Source organism: Acinonyx jubatus, chromosome B2 (assembly GCF_027475565.1).
Source record: "Acinonyx jubatus isolate Ajub_Pintada_27869175 chromosome B2, VMU_Ajub_asm_v1.0, whole genome shotgun sequence".
In the NCBI taxonomy this organism is placed as follows: Eukaryota; Metazoa; Chordata; class Mammalia; order Carnivora; family Felidae; genus Acinonyx; species Acinonyx jubatus.
The window spans coordinates 45,479,270-45,494,830 of record NC_069385.1 but is presented as its reverse complement, the minus strand read 5'-3'; the positions used below and the strand labels follow the sequence as shown (position 1 = coordinate 45,494,830).

The window sequence follows — 15,561 nt, the reverse complement described above, 5'->3', positions numbered from 1 at the left end:
CTCTCTGCCCTTCCCCCACTCATACTCTCTCTCACTCAGAAATAAATAAAAAAAAAAAACCCCACACTGCAATGAGGAAACCTTTGTATGGTATATTGTCAGTGTGGAAACACTCGTGTGTGATCAGGTTTCTAAATGCAAATAAGGAAATTTGGCTTGTAAAATGATTTGAGATTTCAAGTGAGAAAAGGAAAGGAAACCTAAGATTATAATACATGCTATATATATTTTAAAAACTAACCTGTCAATAATATTTTCTTACCAGGAATTATGACCACAGGATCCACACAGTCGAATTTCAACTTTTATGTTAAGAGTTTTGTGATGAAGTTCAAAAACAGCAACTCCAAGTGGAGGACCTATAAAGGAATTGCAAATAATAAAGAGAAGGTGAGAGAAACTTTGGAGGAAAGAACTGAGTAGGAGAGCAGGTCTCTAGCTATTCTTATCACTGCGTTTCCAGAAAGCAGATTTGCAGCACCACCTTAGGTAACGCAGCCTTGGTTGGCAAAACCTTGTAAATTCACTCTCAAGTATGTCTACAAAACTACAACAGACATAGAATCCTGGCTTTGGTGTCATATATCCAGGTATGAGTGGGTGGAGAAACACCTAGGAACTAACTAATAGCATCTTCAGGTAAAAGTTCTTTGTTTCCACAGGTGTTTCAGGGCAACTCTAATTTTCGGGATCCAGTGAGGAATAATTTTATCCCTCCCATCGTGGCCAGATACGTGCGGGTTGTCCCCCAGACATGGCACCAGAGGATCGCCTTGAACGTGGAGCTCTTTGGTTGCCAGATTACACAAGGTAGGACTCAGGGCAAGTCAGCGAGTTATTTGATTCTGATCGTGCCCTTTCACAAATTGTTGTTACTAATGTGGTTTTTCCAATATCTCCTCTACCTCAGATAATGATTCATTGGTGTGGCGCAAAACAAGTCCAAATACTGTTAGTTCAACTAAAAGAGAAGATGAGATCATCACAAGCTCCATCCCCTCAGAAGAAATCCCCACAGGTAGAGCAGTTTGCTGTTTCGTGCTTTCCTAAGGAGTATGACCGGACTCCATGTGATATTACAGTGACTTCAACGAAAACTTTTCTCTGTCATATCAATATCTGAAGTCAGATGGTTCAGAGGTAGCTGGATATGTGTTAAAGGATGAATATCTGCAACTATTAATTGCAATATTGTAAGTAGAAAAAGTAGCATTTGCCCTTCAAACACTGGGTGAATGTTTTATGGAAAAATAATAGCACAGGCATGAATTAGAATACCCTGGGGCGCCTGGGTGACTCAGTCGGTTAAGCCTCCGACTTCAGCTCAGGTCACGATCTCACGGTCCGTGAGTTCGAGCCCCCGCATCGGGCTCTGGGCTGATGGTTCAGAGCCTGGAGCCTGCTTCCGATTCTGTGTCTCCCTCTCTCTCTGCCCCTCCCCCGTTCATGCTCTGTCTCTCTCTGTCTCAAAAATAAATAAATGTTAAAAAAAAAATTTAAAAAAAAAAAGAATACCCTGCAGCCATGAAAAAGAAATGTGTTTGTAATATAGGAGCCTTTCGGAGATGTACTGACAAACTTAAAAAAATAAGCAAGGTATAGGACAGTCTGTATAGCCTACCATGTGTGTAAAAAATGAGGAATAAAGAATGAATATATATGTATAATCATTCCGGCATCTCCAGAAGAATGTCAAGAAATATAATTTGGCTTCTCCTAGAGAAGGAACAGAGGTAGGAGGGAGGCTTTTTTATACGTTTCGAAGTTTGAACATGTAAATGTATCGTCAGTTCATGCAATAAACATTAAAAGTACATTTACTTTTTCAGAATATAAAATAATATATTAATTTTACAAAATTCAGTAAGATTAGAGGTAAATAAGAAAAAGCCATAAATCAGCATTTGTAGATAATCACCATATCCCACTATATCCAGTCAACTATATTTATGTAAATCACCTTGAGGAAAACCTGTAATTTGTTCTGTAGCAAGTATTTTTCACTTAACATTGTATTATGATCATCTTCCAAGGTTATTAAATCGTTGCAAAACACAATTGTTAATATCTTTATAGTATTTTCTCATATGGCTATGCCATCATTTAGTTAACCATTCCCCTATTGTTGGATGTTTAAATTGTTAGATTTTTCCCAAATTTCCACTCTTGTAAATAACACCAGTGTTAGTCACATAACTAACTGAACACTGTTCAGTTCCTTTCGAAGGTCCTTATCTCCCCCTTTCACAAACTGCACATTTCCACTCCCGATCATCCCGTTGTTTTCTTCCCAGGGATCAAAGATAAAGACGGGTGACGAACAAATCTTTCTCCTTTAGTTTGCCTAGTTTCTACAAACTTGGGGCCTGCTTTAGCGGCCGTTCAAGTGATTTCCTTTTTTAAAGTAGGAAGACACGGTGTTCCGTGCGGCAAAGTGGAAATGCTGTTTGAGGTCATCAGGCTGCATTTCCTCTCAGTCCACAGCTCCAAAGCCCTGGTAACGGGAAGCATGGGGCTTCTCTTCCCTTCCCCCTCCCCAGCTGCTGTTACTGTGCAAGTGCAAACGTGCCCACCATCTGGGGGAGACTGGGTACTTGAGCCCCACCCTGTGCTTAAGTCCTTCACCTCTCTGAGTAGCTCCTGTAAACCTTCCCCCTCAATTCTGATTTGGGAGTCTAATATCGTCCAAACAACAAGCTTAGAGTAAGTGTTAATCCCTGAGGACCATCAAAAATCGCCTTTTGGAGAAAAAAATTTTATTTTCTTTAACTTTAGCCATGATTTTATTTTATTTATTTATTTATTTTTCAAATGTTACCTATTTTGAGAGCGGGAGAGGGAGAGAGAAAAATTCCCAAACAGGCTCTGCGCTTGTCAGCACAGAGCCCGATGCAGGCAGGGCTCTATCTCATGAACCGTGAGATCACAACCTGAGCCGAAATCAAGAGTAGATGCTTAACCGACTGAGCCACCCAGGCACCCCTTTAGCCAGGATTTGGAAATCCTCTCTTTTTGCTGTCTGACATCAGTAAATGCGTAGCACATATTCATTTTCCCCGTGTATTAAACTGTGGAAGACCTTTCAAATCAGTGTTCAGTTTTAGATTGAGCAATTCGGTTGCACTTCCTTTCTGTTGTAATGTGTGGCTTTTCCCCCTTCTCAGGAATAAATGTCACAACTGTTGTTATTCCACTGGTGCTCCTGGCTCTGCTGGTTGCTGGAATGGGAATCTTTGCCGCCCTTAGAAAGTATGTGACTTGACATTTTTAAATTTCTCCTCTAATCCTGCAACTAATTACAAAACCAAAATGTTTGCTTTTCAGATGCTCATGCATAGAAAAGCAGCATTACTTCGGCCAAGATAAAATGCTAATTTATGTGTTAAAAACAAGTTGTGTAGAGGTAGAAAGTATCAAGTATTATTTTATAAACAGTACTCCTCACTTAGAAACCTTTTCAAGTAGGATTTTTTTGTTTCTGTAGGAGGAAGAAGAAAGGAAATCCATATGGATCAGCTCAGGCCCAGAAAACAGGTTGGTTGACAGAAAACTCCAGTTTTATTCTGTCTTCGAGGAGGGACAGGGTCTGCTGATTAAAATTATGTGGCTCACACTTACATCGTCAAAAAATGAAGATATGCAGCCTTTAAGTTAGCAAGTCTAAAAGGAATGGAATATTGTGGCCTCTTTATTTTAATGGAGAGTTCTCATGGCCAGTGACCTTTACTTTTGTTCAGTATTATCCCATCACAACATTCTTTTTTTTTTTTTTTTTTTTGGCCACCGGAGTTTAAGCCACCACACTGCTTGTCATCCGGGAGAAGTTATAAAAGCCGCATCTGTGAACTGAACTTTGTCCGGTACTGCTCTGCATCTCCAGGCTTCCACTGTATTTTCCACTCTGGGAGAGCGAAGGAAGAACCGGGCAGGGTTCACGTTCAGGTTTCAGAGAATCCTCAGGACACAGGGTACCCCAAGCAATGAGTCAGCTGTAGTCCAGAGAGGGCAGCAGGGCAAGACCCCTCAGAATCTCAGGGGCAGCTTGGGACCCCACCTGCACAGGGTCTCAGCAGCCAGCTGTGTTGACTCCTCTGAGACATGAATGCTATATCTGTGTAGATTACGGAAAACCATGCCCAGGTGGTGTAACAGAGGCATAATCTGGGACCTGCCCTGGTGGCAACCCAGATACAAGTGGAAAACATGGATGGAACAGTGTTTGCTGTTGTCCTAACAACCTCAGCATGCTGTTTCCCTACACATAATCTGGGAGCCATGCCACGCGCTCATCACGGTCAGCCGGCAAAAGGCGGCCTGACGTCCAGCCCATCAAGGAACACTTCAGAGACTATGTGCGTTACCCTTCTGAGATACATGTTGGTTTCATGTTATCTTTATTCCAGACTGTTGGAAGCAGATCAAGTATCCCTTTGCCAGACACCAGTCGGCTGAGTTTACCATCAGCTATGATAATGAAAAGGAGGTGACACAAAAGTTAGATCTCATCACAAGTGATATGGCAGGTACGTGTCAGGCCTCTGTGAGGGTGTTATGAGGCAGCAAGTGCTGCCCATGGGAGTGAGGAGACCAGGTGGGAAATATGACTAAAACCTGGTGTGGAGATGGGGCCCAAGGAATCAGCAATGTGTACGGTCCTCTCTTTCCTCTGCAAAGTGTTACAAATGAACACTGAGAGAGCTACAGCATAGCTCTAGCAATGGCCCTGAGGGACCATGAAAATCTGGAAGCCCTTAAATAATCTGTTGCTAAGATTTTGGTTAAGGCACTAAGGAAGGGAGACTGGAAAGATGAATTAAGCCCAGTTCCTGCCCTAGAGAAAAGAGGAGACAGGAGATGAAAGAACGTGTCCAGTGTTCGAAAGACCTCTGTGTTCCTGATAAGCCATCACTGAGGGTCAGGCTTCTCAAACTGTCTGTGGAGAGGGATCCATTTTTTGCCTTTGAAAAAATTATTATTTCTAATCTGTCATAAACCACTGCTTTTGTAAAATACAATGCAGTTGACCCTTGAACAACAAGGGGTTTAAGGATGCCCACCCCCTGCACAAAAATCCATGTATAACTTGACTCCCTCAAAGCTTAACTACTAACAGCCTATTGCTGACCAAAACAACCTACTGTTGCCTGCACCCTTACCAGTAACATAAACAGTGGGTTGACACACATTTTGCATGTGATTTGCATTATATATTGCATTCTTACAATAAAGTAAGTTAGAGAAAATGTTACTAAGAAATTCCTAAGGAAGAGTGCCACTTGGGTGGCTCAGTCAGTTGAGTGTCTGACTCTTGATTTCAGCTCAGGTCATGATCTCCCGATTCATGGGATCCAGCCATGAGTTGGGCTCTGTGCTGACAGCACGGAGCCTGCTTGGGATTCTCTATCTCCCTCTCTCTCTTTCTGCCCCTCCCCTGCCTGCATGCATACGTGCACATGTTCTCTTTCACTCTCTCTCAACATAAATAAAGAAAAAAGAAAATCACAGGAAAGAGAAAAATATGTTTCCAGTACTATATACTATATTGAAAAATATAGTCACCTATAAGTGGACACACACCGTTCCACCCCTTTGTTTAAGGGTCAGTTGTATAAAGTAGAAGTAATGAATGACATTTTATTTTTTATTTTTATTTAAAAAAAATTTTTTTTTAACGTTTATATATTTTTTGAGACAGAGAGAAACAGAGCATGAATGGGGGAGGGGCAGAGAGAGGGAGACACAGAATCAGAAGCAGGCTCCAGGCTCTGAGCCATCAGCCCAGAGCCTGATGTGGGGCTCGAACTCACGGACCGCGAGATCGTGACCTGAGCTGAAGTCGGACGCTTAACCGACTGAGCCACCCAGGCGCCCCAGTAATGACATTTTAAAAAAGACATACAAAATACAAAGCTCTAATTCTTTTATTAGATTCAACGGACATAAGTATACTCTCTCAAGCTGCTGGGAGTTGCTAAACACTTGCTCTCAATTTGTGTGCTTGTCTTTTTGCAGACCTGTCTTGGTTCTCAGATACATAGGCATCTGCAGACCACACTCTGGGTCGCCCTGCTTAGCTTCTCGTGACCCAGAGTGCATTCTGAGGACCAGAAGCATCAGGGAACTTGCTAGAAGTGTGGGCTTTCAGGCCATGCCCCAGGCCTACTGACCCAGAAGTTCATGAATATATCAAAGTCAGAAAGCTACCAGTGGAAAGGTTGCTTGAGCTGCTGCAGAACAAAGAGCATCTCTCCACCCAAAATCCATCCTCTTAATTCCTTTCCTGCTGACAGTCTAGTGCTGCCTTGCAGACAAAACAGGGGAGAAAAGGCCCCCATGTCTATCCTTTTCTTCCTTTCTTTTTTCTTTAGCTTCTGGTGCAGCATGTCCTCCTTCCCCACTGTGTGGTCCTTCTCCAACACCTTGACTGTGTAAGGCCCCCCTAGGGTCTCGCTCTTGCCCTCACTCAGCCACAGTCTCTCTCCTCAGTAGCTGCACCCACCCTGCTCCAGAGCTCCCAATAGAGAGCCCTTCCTTGCACTTTTGTCTACTAAGCCCAGACTTCCCTCCCTGTCCCCGAGAAGTAATTCTCACCTGCTGGACACCTCTGCCTGTCAGTGTCACCAGTTCCTCAGTGTGTCCAAAATTGAACCTGTTGTTCCTAACCCTCCCCAAGAACGCTCCATATGTTTCCTCTCCCAAGTGGCTTCCGGACTGTGAATCCCAGGCTTCTGGGCTTAACATCCGGGAAGGGGCCTTGGTTCCCCTTTTGCCTCATGACTGACATCGTTGGTAATGACTTTCTCTGATTCCTGTCTCCAAAGTGTGACCTTTCCAAGGCTGCTGCCAGACCCCTAGTGTGTGACTGCTTGATTTTGTTTGTTTCTCATTTTTCAATCTTTACTTTTTTTTTTTTAAGTTTATTGGGGGGGGGGGGGGGTGGACTGGGGAGGGACAGAGAGAGGGAGAGAGAATCACAAGCAGGCCCAGGGCTGTCCACGCAGAACCCCACTGGTGGGCTCTATCTCTCCAAAGATGAGATCATGACCAGAGCAGAAATCAAGAGTGAAGCTACACCCACTGAGCCACCCAGGCGCCCCTCTTTCCAGGTTATTTAATCACTGTTGCCTTTTCTCACAGCAACCAACCCCCCCCCCCCCTCCAAAATTTGGCATTTCAAGGGCCAGTTTAAGAGCTCCAGGAGGTATTTCCCCTCTCATTCCTTAGGTGTGGGGAAGCGTAATCTCGGTCTTCTCCGGGTTCTAGTGACCCACCGAGGCTTCCTAAAGCAGCAGTATGGTTGCACAAGTCCGTGTGTGTGCCATATACGCCTTTCCCATTCTCGGGCTTTCTCATCCTGCCTGCTACCGGTTAGGCGCTCAGCTGAGTTGGTTCCGCAGAGCACCTCCCTCTGCAAACAACCGGCTTGCCCTCGCATCCGTGTGACACACACACGATGTGTCTCCTGCGCTTTTGATTGCAGATTACCAGCCTCCGCTCATGATTGGCACCGGGACGGTGGCGAGGAAGGGCTCCACCTTCCGTCCGATGGACACCGAGGAAGAGACCCCGCCTAGCGCCGAAGTCTGCGGCCACTACGACCGCCCCCTGCTGGCCGGCCGCCACGAGTACGCCCTGCCCTTGACCAACCCCGAGCCCGAGTACGCCACGCCCATCATAGAGCGGCACTCGGGGCGCGCGCACACCTTCTCCGGCTACAGGGTGCCGGGGCCCCGGCCGGCGCACACGCATTCGCTGTCTTCCGGCGGCGCGCCCTACCAGAGGCCGCCTCACCCTGCGCTCGCAGCCGCACGCCCGGGCTACGATCGGCCCACGGCCGGCGGCCAGGCCGCGGACCGCACCCACCCCGACTACCAGGAGCCGCGGGCAAAGCCAGCCGCCAGCGCCGCCTACGTGGCCCCCAGAGACTGCCTCCGACCCCTCAGCCCCACGGCCATGACCGCTCTTTTGTGAGCACACTGTGAAAGCAACCTGCTGCGGTACCGAGCGGCGGGCTGTGTGCGGCCCTGGAAGAGGGGAGATGTTCAAGTGCGCGTGTGTGAGCGTGTGTGTGAGCGTGTGTGTGTGTGTGTGTGTGTGATTTCATAGGATCCTGCGGTGGAGTCCGAGGGACCACCTCTCCTACTGTTTACAAAGTGGTGCATCTGGTGTTGTTCTGACCCTTAGGGCAGGGGTCTGTTGGTTTTTGTTGGGCTAGAAAAATGAAAATTTCCAGATAGCATTTTCATTTCTCTGTGATATTGAGCTGCTTTGGTATAAAATGTGCAATCTGTACAGAGTTGTATTTAACATGAATTAAAGTAACTTAAGTTCACTTTATCAGAGTTTTAGTTATGCACAGTGGTTAAGTGGGAGAATGCAGCTGTTGCGAAATCGTATATAATAGTATGTTCACTTTTTAAGTATATTTTATCCGATACTGTGTTAGCAGCAGGTCTGTTTAAACTTAATCTTGTTATTGTGGCTCATCTCCTCTCCTTTGGTAACTAGAACTAAAAGCATTGCTAACATTCTTCCGGAAGGAATGAAATTACTTGAAGCATGAGAAGCGCACCAGGGTGGTGGTTAGCAATTAGGATTGTAGATTAAAACGGAACACAACACAGCCACCTCAGCAGCTGCCTGTTCCTTAGACTCCACTTCAGATGGGACTTGTGGAGGCCAGTAGGGGGCGCTGGGAGCAGGAGGTCTCTGTGGCCCCCAGGGGGCCTCCCTGCCCACGTGGGACAAAGGCCAAGTCCCACTTTGCCTCTTCCTCACCTCAGGCCTAGCAGATACTGTGCAGCTTTCACGTGCAAATCCACCTCTTGAAACTCTGCAAAGCCAAGTGCTGAGATTTACCAGCAACCAAAACTGCTCTCCCCGCAAACTGAACGAAGGCAGCACAGCGATTGTAGTCTGAATTGCTGTGACAGATGCTTTTGTACCTCAGATTGAAAATACGGCTGAGGTCAGATGCCCACACTTTTCATGACTTTCTTTAGAAATAGCACATTGTACTCTGAAGCACAAAGTTATTTAAAGTGTGTTCTTACAAAAGTGACAAAGGCAAAATCCGCGTCGAGCTTTTCTACTGAGATGGTTGGGAAGTGAACTGATTTTGTAAGAAACCGTGTTTCCCTTGAGTGTGTGTCTCTAATTCCAGATTAGTCCGGACCTCAGCTGTACCTCATGTTCAGTGCTTTTTGTCTGTTTGCTTTGGGTTCCCTGGGGCAGGGGGGGAGTTGACCTCTTTTGCCAAAGAGGAAAGTGTGTGCTTAACAAAATGTGGACCAAAAAAATCCTTGACCTAAAAAACGTATTATAATCCTATTTGTATGACTATGACTCTCTGTGAAAGTATAAATATTAAAATAGTGAGGGTGCTGGAAGTTCACGGCAGACTTTTCGGTTATTTTAGGGGATAAACCGTTTACTTTGTGGAGTTTACATGGTTTTATATGCATACTAAGTGTAAAAATAAACTATGCCAAATCACAGAGCCCTGCCCCTTATTGGTGTCCTGCCTGCCAGGCTATTGAAGGCATTTGAGGCTCAGCCTCCACAAAAGAGCAAGTGGTACGGTGGAAAGAGGCTGGGTTTGGAGTCAGGTAGATCTCGGTTCCAGACCCTGATCTGCCACGATAGCGGACTTATTTTGGAAATAAGTGAAGCCCGACCAAACCAGCAGAATCTGTTCAAGCTTGCTATAGGAGGGGAGTCGACCACCATCACTTGCCTTTTGCCCGAGAGAGACTGAAAGGCAGCAGAGGGGGGTGCAAAGCTTTATCATGGAAAAGAAAGGAGGGCTTCAAGTGATTGGAGCCTGATGACCTAGGGAAGCTGTTGGATGGATTAACTAGATCATTGGTTAGGGATGCATATTTGGCTTTCTCGGGTTGGCCCTAAGTTGGAAGTGGGGACAGAAATTTTGGAGGCTGTCAGCTATTAATCAAATCTTAGTGATCCGGGGTTGATGTAGGCATTATTGCTTGGCTTCCTGGATTGTTAACTAGAAATAGCGGTCTGACCTCCTACAAGTCTGACTTAACAGCAAGACTGGCTTTCTGGGCTGGTTACTGTGGATAAAATGGGTTGCTTTTCTGCACTTAACTGCTGTGGGTTGTGAATCAGAGTTCAGTTTTTATTTACCCATTTGTATATTCAGTCTGTTCCGTATAACCCTTGGCTTCAGTTTCCCCGTGTGTAAAAATATTAATGCGGGGCACCTGGGTGGCTCAGTCAGTTACGTGTCTGACTTCGGCTCAGGTCATGATTTCACGGTTCATGAGTTCGAGCCCTGCATCGGGCTCTGCACCGACAGTGTGGAGCCTGCTTGGGATTCATTCTCTCTCTCTCTCTCTCTCTCTCTCTCTCTCTCTCTCTCTCTCTCATATATAAAACAAATGTTAATGAAGACTTACAAGTAAGAATTAATTGGGACAACATTTATCAAAGTGTTTGTTCTAAATGTAGGCCATTTTTCTAATCCAGGCTCTCAGCAGGCTGCATATAGCCTTCTAACATTAAAATATTAGTCCATAAGAATAGAATTCTTTACATTTTCCTCCCTCACACTTATTCCCTGTACTCGTGATCTAATCACAACAGAAAGAGAATGGGACTTTGGGGACAGCACTTCCTCCGGGTGGCCTCACTGTGTAGACCGGGTGGGTTGAGTGGAAAGGTCTGATAAAAACCCTACACTGCCCACCTTTAAGTAGAGGATAAGAGGAGGAAAATAGTATGCCTTTCTTTTTCAGTGTTTTGCAACATTGGCACATGTGATAAGGTGAGAATGAGATCATTCTAATTGGTGTCTTCTATGTTATCAAATTCTATTGGGAGGCAAAGATTGCATTCTATCATGTACAGTTGTGGCTGCAACACATCTCCAACAAACAAGACGACACAGACCACAGAAGCTGCTGAAACTTTCCTCTGGGCTTTATTACGATCGAAACTTTCATTAATATTAATAATCAGCCTAGAAAACCTCTAGACAGAACGTGAGAGATTGTTCTGTGTTTATTACACTTGCTCTCAAATCTTAGAAAATGCAATCACAGTTATAGACACAACTATAGACACCATGAATAGCCTTTCGTAAGGATATCGCTGTAAGGCCTTCTATAAATACATCAGTTCAGTAGCCCAAGTGTAGGCACCAGATTGGCCTCACTTTCCTCAAAACGCCTCGCTTTCATTCATTCATGCACCAAACAGTTCCCAGGATTCACCCTGTACTTACTTGAAAGAGCGTGTACTCGAGACAGCATACCTAAGCTCGCTGCAACCTTGGGACAATGGAGTGCGCTAATGGAAAACTAGGATTGAATACAATCCTGCTAGTGGTCTTCGCCCCAAACAGCCCAGCCCAGACCCTCACCCAGCGCTCTCCCTGCACCCACACTACTGTGCGCACCGCCAGCCCCAGATCTCTCCTCTCCCACTCTACAGGTCTCTTTCCCAGCCTCCCGGTGCTACAAATAAATTCCCCTAGCGTCTTTAAAGATGTCTGCTCTGTTTCTTGGTATTCTGCGGTCTTAACGACTATGTGTTCAACTGTGAATCCATCTGTATTCACGTTACTTCGGACTCCTGCGTCTTGAATCCTAGGATTCGTCTTTCTCAACCATGACAAATTCTCAGCTATCCTGTTTGCCTCTGCTGTTTTCTTTTCTCACTCCTGGAACTCCTATTGGATTAATTGGACCTTCTCATCCCATCCCCCCAGGTCTCTTAGCCCCTCTTCTTTTCCATCTCTTTATCTTCTGTGCTGCGTTCTGGGTCAGTTCCTGAGGTACAATATGGCATAGTGGTTGGGTGCACAGACTTGGGATTGCCTGGACAAGGAGCCATAGTCTCTCGGTACCTGTTTCCATGCTTGTTATGTGGGGAGAAAATACTATCCACCTGCCCATGCCTGCTGTGAAGATTAAATGAAGCTTCTCAAGCATCGCGTGGCCCACATGAAACACTGTGTAAGATTCCACGTTATATTCCAGTTTACTAATTCCTTCTCCTGCTATCTAATCTGCTTCATTTAGCCATTGCGGTTTTAATTTCAATTTTTAAAAAATTTCTATGTTGATTCTTTTTCAAATATGCTTTTTTTTTTTTAAACACTGTTGCGGTATTTTCTTGGGCTTTGATTCCTTCGTTTAATCATTTGAAACATACTAATTTCATATCCTCTTTCTGATTGTCTTGTTTCCTTCATCTCTGAGTAAGAGCCAGTGTACGATGTTTATAAGGCTCGGTCAGTGCCGTGCAGTAGAACTTTGGTAATGACGGAAACATTCTCTGAGTCGCTCAGCATGGTTCTCGTTAACTACACATGGTCATCGAGCACTTGAATGTGGCTGGACTGAGTGAGGAAGACATTTTTGGTTTCCTTGAACTTCAGTTTATTTGAATGTAAATAGCCGCATATGGCTACCGGCTGCTGTATTGGACAGGACACGTCTGTGACGTGCACCCCCCCCCCATCATGTTGCCACCCGTCAGACCTTATCTCCTACTTCTTTGTTCGCCCCACTCCAGCCACACAGGCCTCTTAGCTGTCACTGGAACATACCAGGGACACACCAGTCCTGAAACCTTTGCATGTGCTGCTCTCTCTTTCTGGAAAGCTCTTCCCCCAGATATCTGCATGCACTCATTTCCTGCTAGTCTGCACTCAGACATAATCTTCATGGGGTCCTCTTCCCCCCCACCGGTGTAAAAACTAGAGTTCTCCCCCGCACAGTTCCTATCTCCCTTCCTGCTTTACTTTTCTTCCGAACATTTATCGCTGTCTAACACAGTGCGCATTTGTGTTTATTCTCAGTCTCCTGCACCAGGTGACATTCCGTGAGGGACGGGAGTTTTGTTTTGTTCCCTGCATGTCCCCAGCACCTAGAACAGTGCTCGATAAATATTTGCTCAATGAACGAATGAGCAGAATTCTTGAGGCTCTGTCCTGTTGTTCCTACCGACTCTCGTTCATGATGGTTTCTGTCTTTGGTTTCACGTTTCTTCTTGTAACCCTTCCCGTAACAGGGCTTTTTCCTCCTTGTGAAAAACCTCATGATACTGTCCTGGCTGGGTGGTTTTGCATCTCTGGCAGGTACACCGGGTGGGGTTGCCAGATAAAATACAGGATATCCAGTTAAATTTGAATTTCAGAGAAACAACAATTTTTTAGTGTATGTTCTGTGTAATATTTGGGGCATATTTATACTAAAAATTATTCATGTCCTGTATTTAAAAAAAAATTTTTTAACGTTTATTTTTGAGAAAGAGAGAGTGCGGGCAGGGGAGGGGCAGAGAGAGGAGACACAGAATCCAAAGCAGGCTCCAGGCTCCAGCCCCCTATGCGGGGCTCAAACCCAGGAACCATGAGCTTATAACCTGAGCCAAAGTCGGACGCTTAACCGACTGAACCACCCAGGTGCCCCACGTGTCCTGTATTCTTATTTGCTAAATCTGCCAACACTAACACCAGGAATATCAACCCTGCACCAGTTTTTAGTTTAACTTTTGGGTTGGTGGTTCCTAGACTGTGCCGAAAACTTAGACCCAAACCTGTGTGAGGCACAGGCCCTGGGTTTTAGTCTCTCAGAGTAGACTTCCTTGTCCTCCAGGGCCATTCATCCTTTGTTGTCTGTTTTATCGGGCAGATTTTTTTAGGTTCACCCTTTCACTGTTCCAACTCCTGTCATGCCTAACCCCAAATCTTGTCTGCTATCCCTTCAAGGAGGTTAAATAGCACCTGACTGACCAAAAACCTCCCACCATCCGGGGATGTCCAGAGCCTCCACTCCAGTGTTTGTCACTCTGTTTTAAAGTTTCTTGAGTAATTCCCTTCTTTCTTTTCCTTTTCTCCTTTTCCTTTTTTTCCCTTCCTTCCTTCCTTTCTTCCTTCCTCCCTCCCTTCCTTCCTTCCTTCCTTTCTTCCTTCCAGGTTTATTTATTTTGAGAGAGAGAGAAAAAGCATGAGTGGGGGAGGGGCAGAAAGAGAGAGAGAGAGAGAGAGAGAGAGAGAGAGAGAATCCCCAGCAGGCTCTGCACTGTCAGCTCAGAGCCCAGTGTGGGGCTTGAACTCAGGCACTGTGAGATCATGACCTGTGTGGAAATCAAGAGTTGGCCGCTTAACCAACCCAGCCATCCAAGGCAGCGTCCCCTTATTTTTAAAAATTAGCTGGGCCTTCTAGATAATTTTGGTTTTCTTTTCTCTAACATCCCTAGGAACTTACAGACAGGTTTTCATCTCATCTTGCTTGGAAGGATGCCTCCCCAACAGGTAGGGAATACCATGTTTATTTCAAACAGTACAGGATTTAGAACTCAGGTCTAACCTGGGATTTAATCTTTTTAACCACATGATTTCAAGCGCATTTTTGGTGCTCAGTCAGTTGAACAAGAAGCCCATTACTGAGGTGGCTGTAATGCTATGGTGGCCTACGTATGCAAACCAAAGTCTAAACCTGTAAGTGTCCCAAGGTTTCAAAATCAAATGCTAAGGACAACCGGTGACGAGCAGCCAAGATTTAAGCTCCAGCCAATGAAATAATGTCCTTTCTTTGCTCCCACACGTCCTCTCGGTCTTTCCCCTGGTTTCTTTGGTGGAGCGCTCCTAAGCACTCCTGGTTTGGCACCTCCCCGACCAGAAGCTAGAAATGATCAAACTTAAAATTTTTAGTAGGCCCCAGTTCATCTCTTAACATTTGTGATTTCTGAACCCACTTCTTAATCCCAAAGTAGAAATGATGACACAAGGCCTGCCGGGAAGACTAATTTATGTCGGTCTTTTGCGTACAGCAGGTGATCAATACCTATTAACTCCTTTCTCCCCACCCAATTTGAAGCCTAAATGCCCTCTGACACCATTTCCCTTAGAGTCCTTTTCAAGCGGAGGTCACCTTGTCTCCTCAACAGTTGGCTGCACTCGCTGTGGCCAGGGGGCATTACATGCCTTCCTCCCACACCCACTTCCCATCCATTCACCCTCTCTCTCCGGCGTGCAAAATCCTCTCCCTTTGTGACACCCATGCCCCCCAGCTCTTCCACCTTCTTCCCTCCCCCCTCCCCCACTGTGGCATCTAATATCTTCCAAACCAGGTGCCCCATTCACTGAGGACTTTTGCCTCGCTCACGGTCTTCCCCGCTCCTTCCCTGTAGTCACACTGAGAGGTCAGTGTCCAGCATGGTCACTTGCATGGTTTTCTGACGTCTCCTCTAGTAACCTCCACTCCATTGAAACTACCTCCACACATGTCCACACTCTTGTTGTCGGATCTGAACTCTTACTAATTCTGTCTGCCCCAAACCTCCTATTCTTCAGATTCCTCACCTTTCCTCCTACTTATTCATGGACCTCATGAAGATATTGGATGCCCAGATATCATTTGCCTCTGGTTGTTAAACTTTTTTTTAATATTTATTTTTGTGAGAGAGAGAGAGAGAGAGAGCATAAGTAGGGGAGGGGCAGAGAGAAAGGGAGACAGAGGATCCAAAGTGGGCTCTGTGCTGACAGCAGAGAGCCCAGCCCGATGAGGGGCTCGAACTCACAAACTTGAG

General features: G+C 45.6%; 1 protein-coding gene across 2 annotated transcripts in view; it reads left to right on the top strand.

Moving 5' to 3' along the window:
- DCBLD1 (discoidin, CUB and LCCL domain containing 1) overlaps positions 1–9,499 on the top strand; it is a 65,031-nt gene extending 55,532 nt beyond the window's left edge. The window contains exons 9-15 of one of the 2 annotated variants that reach the window (XM_027056363.2): positions 266–390; positions 663–810; positions 911–1,018; positions 3,165–3,249; positions 3,485–3,534; positions 4,404–4,523; positions 7,481–9,499. In XM_027056363.2, coding sequence (XP_026912164.2) covers positions 266–390; positions 663–810; positions 911–1,018; positions 3,165–3,249; positions 3,485–3,534; positions 4,404–4,523; positions 7,481–7,971 — 1,127 coding nt within the window. In that variant the 3' untranslated portion in view covers positions 7,972–9,499. Of the gene's footprint in view, positions 1–265; positions 391–662; positions 811–910; positions 1,019–3,164; positions 3,250–3,484; positions 3,535–4,403; positions 4,524–7,480 lie in introns of those variants that run through there. The other variant, XM_053222335.1, reaches the window with a different exon arrangement.
- Positions 9,500–15,561: the final 6,062 nt, after the last annotated feature.